Raw genomic sequence first — 22,327 nt, forward strand, 5'->3', positions numbered from 1 at the left:
AAACACATGTTGGCTGTGGGTTGTTAATTCACTAATAAGGAACAGGAAACAGAAACACATGTTGGCTGTGGGTTGTTAATTCACTAATAAGGAACAGGAAACAGAAACACATGTTGGCTGTGGGTTGTTAATTCACTAATAAGGAACAGGAAACACATGTTGGCAGTGGGTTGTTAATTCACTAATAAGGAGCAGGAAACACATGTTGGCTGTGGGTTGTTAATTCACTAATAAGGAACAGGAAACACATGTTGGCTGTGGGTTGTTAATTCACGAATAAGGAGCAGGAAACAAACACATAGGGCTCTGTTCATAAGTAGTGCACTATAAAAGGGAATAAGGTGCCATTTGGGACACTCAGAGGCTCTACTGAGAACCTCTGATTCAGAAAGTTGAGCTGTGGCAGATCTGTGTATTCTACCTTTAGGTGGCTGAGTGTACAGTATTGTGTGTACAGTATCTAACACACACACACACACACACACACACACACACAAAATAGAGACACTTCCCTCTAGTGGAAAAAGAGGTGAGGTTCTCCATGAGGAAGAAGGGCTGGTGCAACAGCCTTCATACCCAGTAGTAGCACTCCAGGAGGGTTGGCTGCCCTGTTATAGTTCACCAGACATAACGGAAATGAACAACACTTTCTCCTCAAGAAGTTGTTTTAATTCAGAACTCTTTGTTCCCCATGACAACAGTCAACATCTATGACAACATCTGTGTGTTCCCATCAAAACCAACCTATAGTCTATTTCTTCAACCAGAGTCTATTAAAGAGGAAACTATAGGAACAGATACATCGAGATGTACAATACAGGTTTAGCTTCAGGTAAATTAAATAACCTCATCTTCATTCCATCTCAAATCAGAACATTTGCCAGGTAGTCCATAAACTTGGTTAAAACAAAATCAGAACATTTGCCAGGTAGTCCATAAACTTGGTCAAAACAAAATCAGCACATTTGCCAGGTAGTCCATAAACTTGGTCAAAACAAAATCAGAACATTTGCCAGGTAGTCCATAAACTTGGTCAAAACAAAATCAGAACATTTGCCAGGTAGTCCATAAACTTGGTCAAAACAAAATCAGAACATTTGCCAGGTAGTCCATAAACTTGGTTAAAACAAAATCAGAACATTTAAGGGAAACAAATAAAACTATTCCATTCCTGAGTTTGAGAGGGAAAGTGAAGTTCCATAATCTATGTATCATTCCCAGATTGTAATCTAGTCTTCAGACTGAGTTCAATGTATAACCTGACTGCTATGGCTGAGGGAGACCAGTCTCTCTCTGATGCTGCTGTTCTCCTGCAGCATCCTACCGATGGTCCTCAACACAGCCTGTCTGGCTGCCCACTGCTGGGGAGGAGAGAGAAGTAACAACAGAGTTATGGCAAAGCCCACATCAACATCAGATAAAAACGTTGTAGGTTAGAGACAGTAGAGTAGTTTAATAATGGTAGGTCTGTGACAGGTAACACAATTCAACAGCTGCCAGACTGCCAGGAAATGGAGGCAACAGACACAAACCGCACAAATAAATCTGAAATATTTGTAATACAGCATCAAATGTACAGGTTGGTTGGTTGATGTGTGCTCGTCTCTCTGGGAGAAGGTGAAGAGGTCTTCATTCATCATGCTCTGAGGAGTGCCTGTATTGGACATGGAGGAACAAGGAAGGAACGAGGCTGCAGTCCCGTTTAAAAGATTTAAAAGTGATTCCTTCCTTCCTAGCGTCCTTGAAATTAGCACTGGTTAGACATGATTGGACAGGTAAACGACCCACATGTATTCATGTTTTTTCATTCTAATCAGTGAATACTTCCAGGAAGTTAGGATGGATGAATTCACTTTTAAAGAATTCCCAACAGGGTTGAGTAGGGTAGCCTACCATTGACATAGCACCCTAACGTTAGCTAGCTAGACCATCACATGAAAACATTCTGCTGATAGCTAACTACTTATTCTGACAATATTCTGGATAACGTTATTTTAGAGTAGTTACATCTAGGACTTCTCCGTCTCTGTTGTTGTGATCTCTCTCCTTCACCTTGTCTTCGGGTAGCTGTCATTCTCTCTGTCACGGGTGGTGGTGGCGGAGGCATCGACCTTCTCTCAGCCTTTCGTTTCTTCTTGGACAGGGCAGGCTTGCTGTTACACTTCGTTAATTTGATCTTTTTTCTTGACAATTTATATTGTCTTCTCCATGAGCTGGACAACTCGATCAAGTACTCATTCGTTTGCTGTCCATCTTTTTGACTACATCGTGAGGATTGAGATCCAAAACTTGGCACGTAAAAAGCCTTGAACTGAGCACCTGGCATCTTATTTCTATGCCTGTTTATCAACAATCATTTGAAGTTGGCTAGTAAAAGTTAGTCTGTAAAGAAACGTTAGTCTGTAAAGAAACGCTGCCGGCTAGTTAACGGACAGTCTCGAGCCCGTTCCCTACCTAGCTCGGCTAGTTAACGGACAGTCTCGAGCCCGTTCCCTACCTAGCTCGGCTAGTTAACGGACAGTCTCGAGCCCGTTCCCTACCTAGCTCGGCTAGTTAACGGACAGTCTCGAGCCCGTTCCCTACCTAGCTCGGCTAGTTAACGGACAGTCTCGAGCCCGTTCCCTACCTAGCTCGGCTAGTTAACGGACAGTCTCGAGCCCGTTCCCTACCTAGCTCGGCTAGTTAACGGACAGTCTCGAGCCCGTTCCCTACCTAGCTCGGCTAGTTAACGGACAGTCTCGAGCCCGTTCCCTACCTAGCTCGGCTAGTTAACGGACAGTCTCGAGCCCGTTCCCTACCTAGCTCGGCTAGTTAACGGACAGTCTCGAGCCCGGTCCCTACCTAGCTCGGCTAGTTAACGGACAGTCTCGAGCCCGTTCCCTACCTAGCTCGGCTAGTTAACGGACAGTCTCGAGCCCGTTCCCTACCTAGCTCGGCTAGTTAACGGACAGTCTCGAGCCCGGTCCCTACCTAGCTCGGCTAGTTAACGGACAGTCTCGAGCCCGTTCCCTACCTAGCTCGGCTAGTTAACGGACAGTCTCGAGCCCGTTCCCTACCTAGCTCGGCTAGTTAACGGACAGTCTCGAGCCCGTTCCCTACCTAGCTCGGCTAGTTAACGGACAGTCTCGAGCCCGGTCCCTACCTAGCTCGGCTAGTTAACGGACAGTCTCGAGCCCGTTCCCTACCTAGCTCGGCTAGTTAACGGACAGTCTCGAGCCCGTTCCCTACCTGGCTCGAGCAGTGCGGATTAGCTGCACGTGCCCAGTCTGGAAACATGAATCTGTTGATTTAGTTCGAGATGCAACAACTCACTATTTAATTCTCAATTTAGCTGCTAATCACTTATTTGGTGAATATTAGTGTTGTCACTCACTGACCAAAAGAGCAGTACAATTTGCCACTGCCAGCCAAATTGATTGACGTAAATAAGATATTTTCCATGCTGCATTACAATGGTTTCTCTTCGCCAGCAGATGGCGTTTCTTTCTTTTTCTGACAAATGTAATAGCGCATACTACAGTGGCCTGCTGAGCCCACTTTCAAATACACTTTCAACCCTCTAGGTATCCGTCGTTCTTGGTATGAGGAGCCAAAGGTCCGGGCTGGAGGATTGGATCTGCCTGCATCTATAATTTGCCCTTTCTGACCTGGTTCAGCTCATCAGGCCAGATGGTCTCTGTCACACGCAGCTGCACTCAATAGTTATGGTCCAATTCTCTATCCTTCTAGTCAAGTCAAATGCATTTAACAAGGGTCACAACACCTTTCACACAAACAAAAAGAGGAACAAAACAATGTAGAAAGACTGGTGTTGTGAGGGACAATCTTCTCCATGAAGTGTGCACTTACTCACTCCCCATCATGGATTAAAAAGGAATGGACTGGTGTAACAATATTTATACCAATCCAATGGATTTAAATGTCCACTTTCAGCAACATAAGACATTGAAGTGTTTGAGTCAATAGTTTATTTGGGTGCAGGGTTCAAAAGGAATGTACTGAAAAAAGAACCTGTGTGTTTTCCTTTTCCTGTACAAACCCAGCAGCAGCAGCACACACACACACACACACACACACACACACCTTGCTTTCCTCAACAAATTCACTTCAACCACTGTTCTCCTCACAGCTGAGTTTTATTCTTTCAACATCTCACATTACAAATACTTCAAATGTTGTATGCATACAGTTATAAATAGTTGGCTGCAGATGATTATATGACTTTAGATCTTGATTTTTACTTCAGTTCTACAAACCAACTATAAAAACTGACATCTGTTACCACATAACATAACGGGGGGGGGGGAAGAAATATACAAATTGGAACTTATAAATGCAAAATGACCAATAATAAAAATCAAGATGATGTCAAGTAAAAAAGGTATATCAATAAATACAACCTTCCCAACATACCATTAAAAACTATTGACATGTTTCGCAATCAAGTAATACTAACAGACATTATTCCTCTGAATGTGGCGCACAAACAGCAATTAGAAAACCTAGACATCAATAAGTTCAACACATCACCCCAAAAAATATAAAAATCTGATCCAAATTATAGTTTTACATTTCAATTGAAAATATAACAAATGCTAAATACATTATCAACTTAGTATATACAATGTTTTCTTAATCACAGTAGCATGGTAGTAGCAAAATAATTGAATAAGCACAAAATAATGTTTAAAAATAAATTCAGTTATATATTAGTAGAAAGTATCTTTTGTTTTACTTTGCAGACACCAGCATGAACAATAGACTGAGAAAATAATCCTGTTTTAATGATTACATGGTTTATATGGGTTTAAATGATTTACATTGCAGAAAGAGAGAAACTGTTTTAGGAAAGAACAAGTATTGCACATAAGGGCTCAAAGTTAACTTGCAACATGAATCACATTCAAGTCTATGTCCCAAAGCATGCCACATCACAGGGGTGGAGTGATCAAGTCTCTTTAGGAACAAGTGTCTTCTACATGGCTAAACTCATGTGGTATCCTGCATGTACAGCAGGTCTGTCTGTGAGGGAGGCAGACTTTAGGTGAGAAAGAGAGGATAGATATTATGTGATCTGAAAGAGAACTTAAAAACTCATACAAAAATAAAACAAAGAGATCTAGAGCATTACAATAGTTTTCTGCATTAACACTAGTCAATAGTCATGTTATTCTGTATTACGTCATGCATGCCTAGAATAACTGGAACCTTCAGGTAGTTCCAGAATGAGAATCTAAATAGTTTTTAGAACACCTGTCATCATTCACTGATGATACAAGGGAACGAGGGTTCACTCATCCATCCAAGGCAAAACATTTCCCCAAGGTTTTCCTTACCCACTACAAGCTGAATATATGTTTCAAGACTATCAAAATAAGTTTAGAAAGGTCTTGTCATGCCTTAAGATCCAGTACTTATGGTTTATTATTATGAAAGAGAAGTCTGTACTGTACATGATTGGCTAACTCTTTTTCTTTTCTCTACACAATCACACCAGACAATTTAACATTTACCAGCACTTAAATATATAAAAAGCTAAATTGAAAATTATATTAATATCATTCATTTTTTATTTTTTAAATTAAGTTTTACCATAAATGCAGATCTCTTAGTAACAAAGGTACAAAATTATTTTTCACCAAGTGAAAAAAATGAGGTATTGCAAAAGGAGTTATCCCATCTTGTGAAAAATGTGCCTAAAATGACTATTGAAAAAAATATTTAGAAAAGTAGTGCATAATAAATTTATATATGTTCATGACAAAATAATCAGCTAGAAAACACTGTACAAAAATCAGCAGGCCATGTATAAAATAATATCTTTATCTCTGTGACAGCAAGTTCTTCAAAGAGTGTCCAACTACTAACATATTCATCCTCCACAGCTAGAATCCACTAGCGAAGCCATTCGCCACAGCTCGGATCTACTTCCTCTACACTCCAGTCATGGTAGAGAATACGTCAGATCACCATGAGACTAGCCTGGTAGTCCTGTCTGTCTCTGCTTTAGCCAACTCCTCTCTGTGTTAATTAGCTGGACAACGATAGCCAGAGGAGTTGGTTAACACTAAAGCACATAGTACCAGGCTGCATACTATGAGTCACTCAGGGAACACTGTAGCTAGCTACCACTGTACTGTGCATCCCTACTAGTACTACAACATTAGCATGTTAGCGTCCAGTGCTAATATCCCTGACAATATAAAGTGAGCTAATACTACTGCCAATACCTGAGCCCTGCCTAGACAGCTAGGGCTCTTGTCTTTATCAGCTGAAAGTGTCTTTCCAAAGACTGTTTCTACCCTCTCCTCAATTTCACAACTTAAAACGGCACTAGCATTACTGACCTTCTGAACCTGAAAATGGAGTCTTATAGTCCTTAAACCCCTCAGATAATCAACTGGCTTTGATCACTTGTTTTTAGGCCAATCTTTGGTTTGCCCATTTTGGCTACAAAGAGTCAATTTAAAACCATGATCTGGAAACAGATATCAGTAATCAATGTCAGGCCCGATACCAAGGGGATCATTTTTTTCTGAAATAATCCTGTATGTACTCTGAACAGTTTATTTATGATGAAGGGAATTGTCAGTCTGTCTGCCCTCCTGCAGTGGATTTCTTTCACTATTGAACTTTAACCTGACCAGTTGCTCTCAACCTTTGGTTAACAATACAATTATTAATCTAATCCTGCATGCGTAAAGTAACAAAATAAGTGCACCATTTAAAACGCAACTGTTCTAGTTAATATACTGATTGAGGTGCAGCACATAGCTCTCTCAAATTTTATATATGTTACTCTTGACAACAAACGTAAGCAGCTTCGCCAGCTAATGTGAGAAAATAAAATACAGTCAAGTCAGAAGAAACACTTCTTCTCATACTAATAATGCATCCAAGTACTCATGCACACCTTAACTTAAATTCAAAACGGGATTTCTTTCACTTCGTTTTACTTCTTCTTAGCATTTACTTGGTTAGAAGAAAGTCTGATTAAAAAAATAAAGATTAAATTAAGCTTTTAAGTTTCTTTTCTTTTCATTTTGAAACTAAATAGGAACCAGCAAAAAGAAAAGTGCATTTGTTTTCTACAACATAGCCTGTCACCCTCCCTCCCTCCCTAATTCCACCTGAAGGATATGTGTCGGGGTCGGTCTCCCCCCTCCTTGACCAGTGGCTTGTGGAACTCTCGTCCGGCCCGGGAGTGTATGGCGGCCCAGCAGTACTCACAGTAGTACTGGAGACAGGTGACGTTAGCGCAGAAGAAGGGAGCGAACTTCCCCCCACAGCGTGTCCCCTGGCACTCATCACACAGCTGGTCATCCAGCACGTATGGCTTCACTTCCACCTGGGGGAGAGGAGGACAGAGGGGGAAAGAGGAGATGAAACATACCCAGATGGAATGGGACAAGAGAGAAACCAGAGGGGAAAAGCTCAGACCCAGCTCCATTTTGTAGCTTAGCTATTGTTCGTGTGAGGTCTTTATGGTTTTTCTCCTGGACAAAATGCAGGGCGTATGTGGCTCCGCTAAAGTACCAAAGACCAGACTGACTCACCCGTTTGTCGATCTCGCCGTGCTGCAGCTGAACGAATCGAGCGCTAATAGCAGCGATGTAGCTCTGCTGATTGGAGAATGCCACACGGCCCGCTCCTTTAGGGTACTTCAGCTCAGGGTCTGTGTCGATGCCAGCGTAACACACTCCTCCATACAGACGATCCATTATCATGGCCAGCTCCACTGGAACATTAACACATATAGGCTGATGATGTGGCTGACTGAGTCTGTCATGCCAGACACTGTTAGCCTGCTGAGCTAAAGCCTAGGCATTACTATAGCTCAGAGTCTCTCTCTCTCACACACACACACACACACACAGAAACACAGTGCAGTACCTGCGCGTAGAGGACGTGGCACCCCCCCTACGAAGATGGTCTTCCTGGGGTCCAGAGGCTGAGAGCCGTCCATCACAAAGTCACTGTCGTTCAGGTTCCAGGGACGGATCTGGACCTAGAGGAACGGCCAGACAACATTCAGATAACACCCATATAACATCTAGAAAATGCTAACAAATGCTAACAAATTTCATATAACGTTTGTAACTCTTTCAATGTCCATACAACTAGATGTGAACTAGGTGAGCAGAGTGGACTGGGCAGGGCTGACCTACTGTAGGTGTGTGGACTGGGCTGAACTAGGTGAGTGGAGTGGACTGGGCAGGGCTGAACTACTGTAGGTGTGTGGACTGGGCTGAACTAGGTGAGTGGAGTGGACTGGGCAGGGCTGAACTAGGTGAGTGTGCAGGGCTGAACTAGGTGAGTGGGCAGGGCTGAACTAGGTGAGTGGGCAGGGCTGAACTAGGTGAGTGGGCAGGGCTGAACTAGGTGAGTGGGCAGGGCTGAACTAGGTGAGTGGGCAGGGCTGAACTAGGTGAGAGGACTGGGGAGATCTCACTATTTACCAGCAGTGCTAGACTGACAAGGAGGACTGACAACTCCCACCAAGACTGACTGGCTCGTGTGTCACAGACACGTAAAGCTCCACTCACAGGCTTGTCCTTGATGGTGGGGCTGGAGACACAGAGGTAGAGCTTGCCATCCTCCTCGATACAGGCATCGATCAGAGCCTGGACAGAGCTCTCGTCTTGGAACAGTAAGAATGCATAACCTAGAGGGAGGTAAAGAAAGAGCTCAATACTCTCATGACCTTCATCTAGTTCCCTTAATTCCTAGGGCCCCCGAGTGTCCCCGTCATTCCTAGGGCCCCGAGTATTTCCTGGTGAATGTGACCATATCACTCACCTTTGGGTGGGAAATAGGACTTGCTCTCAGCCTTGTGGGGCCAATCGACAAACAGGTGACCGAACCGGCGGAAACTGGCGGTGATCTCATCTGAGAATGAAAGAGTCAAAGATAGTCAGCTACACAGGCTCTTCAGGACCCTGTAGTTGTAGCACACAGCCTTTAAGCCTCTGACATCACATGTCGGGGTCATTAACATAGAAAACAGACGCCTCTCATCGTCTTTAACTCAGAACTTCATTGTAGAAGGTGTATTATTCTGTTCATTGATCAATACCTTCGTCTATGTCGGGGGGCAGTCCTCCCACAAACACCTTGCGTGAGTATCTCTCCACTCGCTCTCCGTTGAGGTGTGGGAAACAGTGGGCGGATCCTAAACCAGGAAGTCCCTGGTCACCTGACTCATCCTCTCCGAAGGTCCGCTCGTCCTCCATAGGGAACAGGTTAGAGTGACCTGGAGGGCCGAGAAATAGACCAGTAGAGATGAGATACTTATTTCACACCATGTTGCCAACCCAAACCGTACTAACCCCGACACCCTGGACTTATTTCACACCATGTTGCCAACCCAAACCGTACTAACCCCGACCGACACCCTGGACTTATTTCACACCATGTTGCCAACCCAAACCGTACTAACCCCGACACCCTGGACTTATTTCACACCATGTTGCCAACCCAAACCGTACTAACCCAGACACCCTGATGAAGACGTAAGCTGATATACATTGAAGTATTTTAATGTCCCATACATTAAAGGCTTTTTAACTTTCAAACCGAACACGAGTGCCTGGACATTTTTATGTCACTTAGCACCTATTTGTGGTTATAATATTTATTTTCAAACCATACTGTGCCGGCTCCGATAACTCATTTTCACATTGTCCTTTTCAACAACCATTGTGGATGTTTAACCAGGCCAGCTCTGTGGAGCTTGGATCAGGTCTATTTGACTCAGTCGTCGAAAAAGGGAAAGATTGTACCCAAATAAATACCTACACCTACAATAAAATTGCGGTACATTAATTGAAATCAAATTAACTCAAATAAAGCAATTTTTCATTGTGATGAAGACAAAAGAGAACCATGATCATGAAACCAATCACGATTTCCGCAAGCGCTTGTAAGATTTGATGCTTTGGTGAAGTCTAGTGACAAGCCACCACAGCCAGGTCATAAAAACCCAGCAGGAAACAGGCATCCGACAATCACGTCAGCACATCTTTTTTTGCTGTTGCGCTGTACATATGATCAGATTTCACAACAAACTCATGTGTTGAACGTTATTAATATAGCAATCTGTGAGATGGTCAGTCAGCACAATTGCAATAAAGACAACCTGGAAATCCATTTCAACACTTCACCATGTTAAGTATATAAAGCAACACAGAGCAGTAGGCCACACAATCTACACGAAGTTCTTATCAAATGTTTTATAGTATTTGGATTGAATTAATACATTTTATTTTGATATTTTTTTTATTATATTCATTTCAAATCCTCCCTGGGGACTTGAAGTCTTCCTCTGCAGGTTCAGTTGGGGACTAGTGAACAGTCAGCATTTAAGAGGTAAACACAGACAAGTTGCATCTGAAATGGCACCCTATTCCCCCACTTCAGACACAGAGGCCAAACCAGACAGACAGCATGTACTGTGTAATGGCCGCTTTGCAAATATTGACATAACTTAGGCTAAAACATGAAGACATTTTGGGTTTGGCTTTACCTCGTCGTCTGCCATAGCTCCTAGCTGCATGTAAAACAAGAGACAACAACCTTCATACCAACTCTTAACAGCACAGGGTTACAAAATAATGTACACTCCATGAACAACTTGCATCCAATTGACTACCTGTATTGTGAATGGCTGAACTAAGCTATAAACGTTCTAGTATTGAGGCAAAATAACATTTCCATACCATTCATGGGCAAAGACCCATCTCCGCCCTGGTGAGAGAAACCATAGCGACCTGGAGAGGAAGAGACCGAAGTCAGTTAGAATATGCATATTACTTTGCCTTCTCACTCCACACAGCCACCGCATTCTCACTCCACACAGCCACCGCATTCTCACTCCACACAGCCACCGCATTCTCACTCCACACAGCCACCGCATTCTCACTCCACACAGCCACCGCATTCTCACTCCACACAGCCACCGCATTCTCACTCCACACAGCCACCGCATTCTCACTCCACACAGCCACCGCATTCTCACTCCATATATCCACCATATTTCAACAACTGTAGCTGTTCTGTGATGTACTGAGGAGAATGAGAATTGAGATGAGCAGCAGAAGCATCAAAGCATCCAGAGAACTGACTTAACAGCCAACAGATAGCAATGCATGATCAGAGAGGGGAAATAAGTGATGGACTGGCCTAAATGAACATAGTGACAAACTCCTTCTGAGGAGCAGTCTGGGTCTTGGCTATAAAACATGTCTTCCGAGATGGTATGCGACAGAACGTAACCCAAATGTTTAATTCATGGTGGTGGAGAGAATGGAGAGTGGAGCATGGATCAAAGTGGCAGCATAGCAGTACTTAAACAGGTAAGCGTGTGTGATGGAGCACGTTTAGACAGAGTTTAGCCGTTTCTCCTCTATCCTGCACTAGCGCAGCTAGACATTTTACCAACCGGTCAGAATTACGTGACATCAATCTTCTGTCTCTAAATTGAAAATATGCCATTACTGTATGTTCAGCTAATATTTCCTCATTGTTTGTGGGGTATTACAGAATACCACGGCCTATATTCAAAGCATCTAGGATCAGGTCCCCCTTGTACATATAATTATATTCATTATTTTTCTAAAGGAAAAAAAAAAAACTCTTATTGTGAGACGCTTTGTGAATACAGGCCCAGGGTGTTCTTTCATACTGCGTGAAACAGAGAAACCCACCTTTCAAGGAATCCTGTTCAGCCCTCATAATATCAATCAGACTGTTCTCCAGAGAGTGCATGCTGAAGCCATCAAAGGAACGGGTTCTCTCCTGCTGGGAGACACACAGAGACCGGGAACACGATGATTAGCCTGCGGTGTTCTAACAACAGGAACACAGAACCATTCTGATGCTAGAACCCGTGGTAGGTTCTACTGAAGACCCTTGACACAGTTTTGCTTTGTTAATAGATGAGAACTATGTTGTCCTGGTACTTTAGACCTAAACAGTTACACATCCACAGAGATGTTCTGCGGTGACGCTTATGAAATAAAAGGCCACCAAAATGTATTTCTCTGATTCTACAGAGATATCTCCAGATGTAGGCCATCTACAGCTTTTGTATCACATGCCCGTCTCTGTAGATAGACACTGAATGCTTTTCAAATAATCCCTTCCTTGAAGTAATCACTGATCTGTGTGTGACTGGAACGCTAAAGCTAGACTTACACCCTACTGCTTTAGCCAATCCAGGTCATGTCAGATCTGCGTTTACCTCAGAAGAATGTTTGCATGCCTTTTTTTTTGCATTCAAACAGGGCCTTCTTTATGTATTCAAACAGGGCCTTCTTTATGTATTCAAACAGGGCCTTCTTTATGCATTCAAACAGGGCCTTCTTTATGCATTCAAACAGGGCCTTCTTTATGCATTCAAACAGGGCCTTCTTTATGCATTCAAACAGGGCCAAAGACTGCAGAAGTGAGATGACAGTATGTCAACATTTGTCATACAGGCGCTGTGCGATCTCTAACAACAGAGGGAGGCTGGGGTTTCCGTATTTAACATCTGTAACGAAAGAAGAAGGCTGAAGTTTCCGTACCAAATGGCACCTAATTCCCTGTATAGTGCACTGCCTTTGACCAGGCTCTGGTTTAAAGTAATGCACTAAACAGAGAGTATGGTGTTTTTTTTGGATGAACACTGATTACCGGATTAGGCCTCTTCATGGCATACGCTTACCACCACATTCACAGATCTATAAGACTACATATACAACAACACACAGTTACTGTGAATTTCATAATGAACATTTTTTTGTTGGCCTAATTGTCATTGATGTTATCAGATGCTCTACTTACTAGTAACTAGATCATATTTGCTCTTCTCATTTACTTTGATGTGTACTGTATTGCGCAGATGAGAACATATCATTTGGGTCTGATACTTGTATCAAAAATGCCTTTACAAAGCTGCATGTGTTGGTTTTAACAATATAGAAGCATGTTTCAAGTCCATTTTCATTGTCCTATAAGGGTGGATAAATATATTTTCTCTCTACAGTTTGCTCATCACTTCTCTCACCTGGAAAGGGAAGTTGTCAGTGCGACTCATGCTGTCTTCCATCCAGGCCTTTTGGTTGAACCCAGAGGTATTACGAGGATACTTCTGAGAGGGAACCTGGAAGATAGGACAATATTATATAATATTGTCCTATGTAGTACATGTGGGATAGTACCATGTGATTGTACCATTGAAGCGCATGAAAGAGTTTATTTATTTTATGGCTCAATAGACAACAGCATTAGCTGGATTACAGCCTGCAGTCGCGAATAAATTATATCATAACCAACTAAATCACGCATAATTGGAGTTTGGCAAAACATTGAAATGAAAGAAAAATCATTGACTAGTTCCTTGTAGGCTGTTATATGAATATGGTTAATCTACTCATAATTCTGAGGCCTTTGGAACATCCGGTCTTAACAGGTATGAGGTGTGCCATATACAGTTGTAGTCTGAAGTTTACATACACCTTAGCCAAATACATTTAAAATCAGTTTTTCACAATTCCTGACACTTAATACCAGTAACAATTCCCTGTCTTAGGTCAGTTAGGATCACCACTTTATTTGAAGAATGTGAAATGTCAGAATAATAGTAGAGAGAATGATTTATTTAAGCTTTTATTTCTTTCATCACATTACCAGTGGGTCAGAAGTTTACATACACCAAGTTAGTATTTGGTAGCATTGCCTTTAAAAATTGTTTAACTTGGGTCAAACGTTTCAGATAACCTTCCACGAGCATTCCCACAATAAGTTGGGTGAATTTTGGCCCATTCCACCTAACAGAGCTGGTGTAACTGAGTCAGGTTTGTAGGCCTCCTTGCTCGCACACAATTTTTCAGTTCTGCCCACACATTTTCTATAGGATTGAGGTCAGGGCTTTGTGATGGCCACTCCAATACCTTGACTTTGTTGTCCTTAAGCCATTTTGCCAAGACTTTGGAAGTATGCTTAGGGTCATTGTCCATTTGGAAGACCCATTTGCAACCAAGCTTTAACTTCCTGACTGATGTCTTGAGATGTTGTTTCAGTATATCCACATAATTTTCCTTCCTCATGAAGCCATCTATTTTGTGAAGTGCACCAGTCCCTCCTGCAGCAAAGCACCCCCACAACATGATGCTGCCACCCCAGTCCTTCACGGTTGGGATGGTGTCTTCGGCTTGCAAGCCTCCCCCGTTTTCTTCCAAACATAACGGTGGTCATTATGGTTAAACAATTCTATTTTTGTTTCATCAGACCAGAGGACATTTCTCCAAAAAGTACAATCTTTGTCCCCATGTGCAGTTGCAAACCGTAGTCTGGCTTTTTTTAATGGCGGTTTTGGAGCAGTGGCTTCTTCCCTGCTGAGCAGCCTTTCAGGTTATGTTGATATAGGACTCATTTTACTGTGGATATAGACACTCTTGTACCTGTTTCCTCCAGCATCTTCACAAGGTCCTTAGCTGTTGTCCTGGGATTGATTTGCACTTTCCACACCAAAGTACGTTCATCTCTAGTGGTCCCATGGTGTTTATACTTGTGTACTATTGTTTGTACAGATGAACGTGGTAACTTGAGGCGTTTGGAAATTGCTCCCAAGGATGAACTAGACTTGTGGAGGTCTACAATTCTCTTTCTGAGGTCTTGTTTGATTTCTTTTGATTTTCCCATGATATCAAGCAAAGAGGAACTGAGTTTGAAGGTAGGCCTTGAAATACATCCACAGGTACACCTCCAATTGACTAAAATGATGTCAATTAGCCTATCAGAAGCTTCTAAAGCCATGACATAATTTTCTGGAATTTTCCAAGCTGTTTAAAGGCACAGTCAACTTACTGTATGTAAACTCCTGACCCACTGGAATTGTGATACAGTGAATTATAAGGGAAATAATCAGTCTAAGCAATTGTTGGAAAAACGAAAATGCACAAAGTAGATGTCCTAACCGAATTGTCAAAACTATAGTTTGTTTACAAGAAATTTGTGGAGTGGTTGAAAAACGAGTTTTAATGACTCCAACCTAAGTATTTAAACTTCCGACTTCAACTGTACATTAACAGTATCAGGTTGTTAGATGGGAGTGTACAGTATATCTAGCTAGTTCAGTACCAGGTTGTTAGAGGGGAGTGTGCAGTATATCTAGCTAGTTCAGTACCTGGTTGTTAGATGGGAGTGTGCAGTATATCTAGCTAGTTCAGTACCAGGTTGTTAGATGGGAGTGTGCAGTATATACATCTAAGAGTACCAGGTTGTTAGATGGGAGTGTGCAGTATATCTAGCTAGTTCAGTACCAGGTTGTTAGATGGGAGTGTGCAGTATATCTAGCTAGTTCAGTACCAGGTTGTTAGAGGGGAGTGTGCAGTATATCTAGCTAGTTCAGTACCTGGTTGTTAGATGGGAGTGTGCAGTATATCTAGCTAGTTCAGTACCAGGTTGTTAGATGGGAGTGTGCAGTATATACATCTAAGAGTACCAGGTTGTTAGATGGGAGTGTGCAGTATATCTAGCTAGTTCAGTACCAGGTTGTTAGATGGGAGTGTGCAGTATATCTAGCTAGTTCAGTACCAGGTTGTTAGAGGGGAGTGTGCAGTATATCTAGCTAGTTCAGTACCAGGTTGTTAGAGGGGAGTGTGCAGTATATCTAGCTAGTTCAGTACCAGGTTGTTAGATGGGAGTGTGCAGTATATCAAGCTAGTTCAGTACCTGGTTGTTAGAGGGGAGTGTGCAGTATATCAAGCTAGTTCAGTACCTGGTTGTTGGGGAAAGACTTCTTAAGTGGTGAGATGGAGTTGAGGGCCGTCACCCCTCCATTGAGGCCCCTGCGGTACTCACGAACCCCCTGTGACCCTCCCCAGCCACCGTACCCACCTCCCCCGGGGCTCCAGGAGGTGGAAGTGGGGGGGGCAGGGCTCTGGTAGCTGCCCCAAGGGGAGGGGGGCTTGGACTGGGCCGGGGCCAGGTGGGGCAGCTGGGTGAAAGCTCCAGAGCGGTGGGGGTGAGGAGGGAAGGAGGGCTGGGGAGGGTGGGGGGGGGCTGGAGAGCGACGGTGCTGAGGGGGGACCCCCTGGTTGTGGGGGTGGTAGTGGTGGGGAGGAGGGTGGTGCTGGGAGACCGGGCCGATTTGGGGGGAGAAGCTGCCCCCCGCCCCTCCGAAGCCGGGCCCCGCGTGGTGGGAGAAGTTCTGGAACAGCATCTGGGGTCCGTTAGCGTTGGAACCAGCCGGGCCAAAGAACCCACCCCCGACGTCCTCGCCGATAACAGGGGAGGGGTTGGAAGGTATGGTCGGGGACCAGTTGTTGAAGGAGGTCAAGGAGGAGGAGGTGGTGGAGGATTGGGCTCCAGACGTCCCCATTCCCAGGCTGTCCTGGTAGTCAAACCCCCCAAGCACCGGAGGGGAGTCCATCCCACCCCTAAGCTTCTCCTTCCCACCGGTCTCCAACGAGCCCTTCTCCATGGAGCCGTCCTCGGGTAGGATTCCATCCAGCTCCCCTAGGCCACCTCCGGCCTCTTGCTGCCCAGGGGAGACGACCTGCGGCTGGGCCTTCTCCTGCAAGTCCTGGAGGTCCAGGGCTTTGGACTTGTCGGAGTCAAGGATCTCATCCTGCATGTTACTGTGGGGTGTTACGGAGGGGAACAGCCAGGCGCTACCCCCTCCATTGGTGGCCGAGGTGCTGTTGACGAATGAAGGGGGGCTGGAGGGGTTGGCAGGGTGATTGAGGTGGGGGGGCTGGGGTTGGAGGTGAGGAGGGATCCTCACAGGGAAAGCAGACTTGTTGCCACTGCCGTTATTCTTCACCAGGACTCCGAAGCCGTAGTCGTCCATTTATGAATCCCGGTGTAAAGCCGATGTTTCCTCCTCAACTTGGTTCTTCTTATCTCAGTGTCTTCTAGGCCTTTTTCCTACTGTATAACATGGAGAGGAGAGGAGAGGAGTGCGGGAGAAATTGAAGGGAGAAAGGGGGTGAGGGAGAGGACAGGAGTGAAGGCATGCGCGAGAAAGCAAGGGGAGGGAAAGGTGATGTAGGGAAAACAGTGGGTGAGGTAAAAAGGGGGAGATGAGTGAGAAGCGGACTAGACAGGGTCGAGGGAGGGGGGAGAGAGGGGGGTGGAGAGAGGGTCGAGGGAGGGGGTGGAGAGAGGGTCGAGGGAGGGGGTGGAGAGAGAGACAGGGTCGAGGGGGAGACAGGGTCGAGGGAGAGACAGGGTCGGGGGAGAGACAGGGTCGGGGGAGAGACAGGGGGGGACATAAATACAAAGGCTATCATTCCACAATTTGATCCTACAGGCCATCCAAAACAACACCAGCCTTGCCAACTGCAGTGACTTTGCTGCAACTGCAGACTGCTAGTGATGTAACAATGAGATTAAATCATTGACTCGCTCAGCCACAGTAGGCCAAGGCTACATGATAAAATAACAGACTTAGCATAGCAGTAGCACTAGCAGGCCACAACAGAAAACACCTGAGTGAACCTGCGTAGGTTAGCTGCGGTAGAAGCACATAGCACCAGGCAGGCTGGCTACGCTATTAGTTGACGTTTCTCTTCCCAAAGGTCGTTATGTGGCTAGCAAGCTAACAGCTGCTGCATTGGGCTCCATGTGCCCTGTCAATCAAACACATTACGATCATCAGTGTTGGTCTATATGAGGTCTATATGCAGTGTGGTGTGTGTCTATGCCCGTGCGTTAAAATGAAGGTAAATACACCAACACCTACCGAATATCTAGATTTTTTTCTGCAATGACCTCCTCCGTCGCGACCAGTTAAAGAAGAAAATGCTGGTGACGTTTCTTGTCTATGCTGAATCTAGGGTAGCCTAGTTCCCCGTATACAAGCCGCTCGGCTAGGGTAATAGCCGACAAGCTACTACAGTAGATACATTGTAGCCGAGCAATCGAAGCAGATAGGCAACAATGTCGATGACAAATGAAACAATGTATCCGAAAATTCAACCGACAGCGATACACGGGCTGGATCTGCGGTGATATTGGTATTAAATGGTGTGTGTATCTTTAAACGACCTCGTCGGTTTCGTGTCCTGTGTGTTCAATGTCATAGCTTAGCACCAATCGTTGTCGTCATAATTTTTGTGCAATTCTAAACTACGGGTATAAACCTGAGTGCATTTCTCTGGTTCGACATTACATTTCTGTAACGGATTCTATATCGTGCATTATGTACCTCTAAATTGTCGTCATGTCCTTATGGTTCCTAGATGTTGCCATATTTCAGCTTTTTTCAATTTTCTGCATTTCCAAGTCAACCGGTACGAATGGTCTCTTCTAGTCGATGACAGCTGGGCCAGTAGGGAGACACTTCCGACTCATAACCCCGCCCCCTCCTCCAACTCCCACCCACAGACTGCAAGGGTTTCCCTCTGCGGCCTCGCCCCTTTCCACAGATGAATGGCGTTTAATTGGATATGTGTGGGTAAACCACACCCATCTCACGCCTTTTCAATGAAATAGCACTGCGTTCAAGACGTTCTCAGCCCAAATAAGGATGTTGAGAAATTCATGGGTGGAGTTCCACATGCAGGCAAATAATGCACAAAATTCAAACTAGATGTATTTTATACATTCAGTACTCCCTGCATTTAAAAATCTAGTCAGTCAAGGCTTCTGTGTGATATTCATCTATGATTAAACAGGGTTATTAAACACATTTAAACACAAGAAAAAGGCAAGATAAGAGGCCAATCTTGACTCAGCTAGCACATTTTGTTCCTTTGAAGTTTCATATTGGTTGTGGGAACGAAGTCATACGTTTCCTGACGGTAAAACTGAACTTTTTTAAACATTCTGAGAACTGAGGTGAACATTTTGCCTGTTCTGGGAACATTCAGTTTTAGGTTGCAAGGAGGTTCTGAAAACATTTTGCTATGGTTCCCTGAAAGTTTTCATTAATGTTCTGAGAACGGAAATTCTAGGTTATTTGAAGGTAACAAAATAATGTTCTGAGGACATGTTTCAACAAGACAGCTAGCATAGGTTAACTGTTTTGGCACCTAAAACCCTCACAAGCTTTTAAAGATGCACAACTGACAGCCTCCTGCCGGGCTGTATCCCCGCCTGGTAACAACTGCACCGCCCGCAACCGCAGGGTTCTCGAGAGGGTGGGGTGGTCTGCCCAACGTATCACCGGGGGCAAACTACCTGCCCTCCAGGACACCTGCAGCACCCAATGTCACAGGAAGGCCAAAAAGATCATCAAGGACAACAACCACCCGAGCCACTGCCTGTTCACCCCACTATCATCCAGAAGGCGAGGTCGGTACAGGTGCATCAAATCTGGGACTGAGAGACTGAAAAACAGCTTCTATCTCAAGGCCATCAGACTGTTAAATAGCCATCACTAGCGCATTAGAGGCTGCTGCCCTATATACATAGACTTGAAATCACTGACCACTTTATAATGGAACACTAGTCACTTTAATAGTGTTTACATATTTTGCATTACTCATCTCATATATACTGTATTCTAACCTACTGTATGTTAATCTATGCCGCTCTGACACTGCTCATCCAAATATTTATATATTCTTAATTCCGTTACTTTAGATTTGTGTGTATTGTTAGATATTACTGCACTGTTGGAGCTAGAAACGCAAGCATTTTGCTACACCTGCTAAATACATTTATGTGACCAATACAATTTGAACTCCAAGCACAGATAGGACACATTGAAATTCATTTGCTTAGCCATTAATCATGCAAATACATGTATTTTTTATTGTGGCACAGCCTCAGTGTCAGTGAGACTTGAACTTATGTTCTCTATCCATGGAATTACTCCACTGCGCCACAAGGATGGAGCTAGCATGTCATGTTTCATTTTAGTCTATTCAAACAGACCCCATTTCAAGGGAAACATACACTCATTAAGATCAGGTGTGGGCGCGGCCAACACACCTGAACACACTCAAAAAGATAGCGGATAGATAGATTGTTGTTGATGCTGAGAACGGAATGTGTATGTTTTTAAATAATGTTATTAGAACATTCTCTGAACATTACTAAAGTTTTCTTGTGGTTTTTATAGAACGTTTTCTAAACGTTCTCGGAACAATTGGAGAACATGACTTTAAGTAGAACAATGAGGAAACCTGTAGGAAACGTTATACTGAAGTACTGAGGTTGTTTCTTAAGGTTCTCAGAACAACGTGAGAACATTCCCAATGTCAAACCAGTTTTAGAACATTCCTAGAACATTACCAACATTGAAATCAAATGTAACCATGTTTGAACTTTTAGCAAACGATCTGTTAAAGTAATGAAATACCAAGAAAATAATAGTATTTTGTCAAGTTCCTTAACTGTGCTGAGAATGTTCCAAAGCCAAACAACTATCCTGCACCAGAGAGTTGTGGGAAGGTTGTAGGCAAAATAACCATAAAACAACCACGCTCTTACCAAGCTCTAAGAAACATATGGTTCTCAGAACATTATGTGCTAGCTGGGAATCTTCTTTCATAAGCTTTTTCTCTGGAACATACTTTATTGGTCAAGATGTGATAATCAAATGATTGAATCAGCTATTTATCCCTTTAAGATTAATCAGAAAGCATCAGAGAGAGATTGTGTGTGTGTGTTCGGTAGCACCAAGCTGCACAGTGCACACTGCTGCATAGCAATCTCATTAAAATAAGCTGCTGCTATTTTCAGCTGGTAATCGAGCTTTACGGCTTGATTAATCTCGCTTTGATCAGATCTGAACCTCACTGTTACTTAGATCTCTCTCTCTCTCTCTCGTTCTGTCTTTCCCTCTCTCTCCGCAGTGCTGCCCTCTACACTTCCACCTGGTTTCTGTTCTTGTGAGAAGCTGTTCATATTGGGTGTTTATTGTGTTTACATGATAATGTCTGCCTCAGCCCTCCACAAGACTGTGTTAGGCCACTGAGCTAAAGCCTTGCAGGTATCTTCAGGACCAAGTCTTCAGGTATCAAGCAACATTACTCATCATGTAAAAGCGCACAGTGACCGATTCCCTCCCTTAGACTCACATACAGGCCTCATTCACCTTAACTGACAGGCCTCATTCATCTTTCATTATTCATTAATAATAATAATACATGGGATTTATATACCACTTTTAATTAAGCGCCATGGGATTTTTAATGACAACAGAGAGTCAGGACACCCATTTAATGTCCCATCCGAAAGATGGGACATATCCCGTTCACTGCCCTGAGACCTCCTTAGACCAGAGGGAAGAATGCCTCCTACTGGCCCTCCTACACCATTTCCAGCAGCATCTGTTCTCCCATCCAGGGACCAACCAGGACCAACCCTGTTCCCATACTGGGACCAACCAGGACCAACCCTGTTCCCATCCTGGGACCGACCAGGACCAACCCTGTTCCCATCCAGGGACCGACCAGGACAAACCTTGTTCCCATCCAGGGACCGACCAGGACCAATCCTGTTCCCATCCTGGGACCGACCAGGACCAACCCTGTTCCCATCCTGGGACTGACCAGGACCAACCCTCCTCCCATCCTGGGACTGACCAGGACCAACCCTGCTCCCATCCAGGGACAGAACAGGACCGACCCTGCTCTCATCCAGGGACCAACCAGGACCAACCCTGCTCCCATCCAGGGACCAACCAGGACCGACCCTGCTCCCATCCAGGGACAGAACAGGACCGACCCTGCTCCCATCCAGGGACCGACCAAGACCAACCCTGCTCCCATCCAGGGACAGAACAGGACCAGCCCTGCTCCCATCCAGGGACCGACCAAGACCAACCCTGCACCCATCCAGGGACCGACCAGGACCAGCCCTGCTCCCATCCAGGGACCGACCAGGACCAGCCCTGCTCCCATCCAGGGACCGACCAAGACCGACACTGCACCCATCCAGGGACCGACCAGGACCAGCCCTGCTCCCATCCAGGGACAGAACAGGACCAGCCCTGCTCCCATCCAGGGACAGAACAGGACCGACCCTGCTCCCATCCAGGGACCGACCAGGACCAGCCCTGCACCCATCCAGGGACCGACCAGGACTCACCCTGCTCCCATCCAGGGACTGATCAGGACCGAACCTGCTTATCTTCAGAGGCAAGCCAGCAGTGGTATGCAGGGTGATATGCTGCTCGCGATTAATATAGTCAGCTCAGTCATTCATTGGTTTAATTAATTCATTAGTTCACAGGGACTAGGACGGGGCAGGGTTGACTCCAGTTCCACCCAACTGTAGAAACGTGTGTGTGTGTGTGTGTGTGTGTGCGTGTGTGTGTAGGAGCATGGGCTGATGCTATCTGGTTTATCCATTAGCCATGGCTCTGCTACTGATCCTATAGGGTTTC

At 44.6% G+C, this 22,327-nt stretch overlaps 1 protein-coding gene and 1 long non-coding RNA gene across 11 annotated transcripts; both read right to left on the minus strand.

Moving 5' to 3' along the window:
* Nucleotides 1-647: 647 nt before the first annotated feature.
* On the minus strand, nucleotides 648-3,486 carry LOC115168100 (uncharacterized). Of its 4 annotated transcripts, none has more exons than XR_003870623.1 (3): nucleotides 2,008-3,486; nucleotides 1,564-1,690; nucleotides 648-1,358 (listed from the first exon to the last, which is right to left on the minus strand). It is a non-coding gene; the product is annotated as an uncharacterized LOC115168100 (long non-coding RNA). The 4 variants fall into 4 exon arrangements; XR_003870622.1 differs by having other exon boundaries at nucleotides 648-1,361; nucleotides 2,008-3,485; XR_003870621.1 differs by having other exon boundaries at nucleotides 1,578-1,690; nucleotides 2,008-3,484.
* Nucleotides 3,487-4,117: 631 nt separating this feature from the next.
* LOC115168109 (cytoplasmic polyadenylation element-binding protein 4) lies at nucleotides 4,118-18,339 on the minus strand. Of its 7 annotated transcripts, none has more exons than XM_029723054.1 (12): nucleotides 18,197-18,339; nucleotides 15,764-16,917; nucleotides 13,049-13,144; nucleotides 11,706-11,799; nucleotides 10,719-10,769; nucleotides 10,526-10,549; nucleotides 9,077-9,253; nucleotides 8,800-8,889; nucleotides 8,547-8,665; nucleotides 7,894-8,008; nucleotides 7,557-7,738; nucleotides 4,118-7,348 (listed from the first exon to the last, which is right to left on the minus strand). In XM_029723054.1, the coding sequence occupies exons 2-12, from the start codon at nucleotides 16,835-16,837 to the stop codon at nucleotides 7,121-7,123; spliced, it is 2,250 nt and encodes a 749-aa protein (XP_029578914.1). In that variant the 5' UTR covers nucleotides 16,838-16,917; nucleotides 18,197-18,339; the 3' UTR covers nucleotides 4,118-7,120. The 7 variants fall into 7 exon arrangements, with proteins under 7 accessions (XP_029578914.1, XP_029578934.1, XP_029578895.1 ...); XM_029723074.1 differs by having other exon boundaries at nucleotides 11,706-11,796; nucleotides 15,764-17,085; XM_029723035.1 differs by having other exon boundaries at nucleotides 15,764-17,085.
* Nucleotides 18,340-22,327: the final 3,988 nt, after the last annotated feature.

Source organism: Salmo trutta, chromosome 3, assembly GCF_901001165.1.
Source record: "Salmo trutta chromosome 3, fSalTru1.1, whole genome shotgun sequence".
In the NCBI taxonomy this organism is placed as follows: domain Eukaryota; kingdom Metazoa; phylum Chordata; class Actinopteri; order Salmoniformes; family Salmonidae; genus Salmo; species Salmo trutta.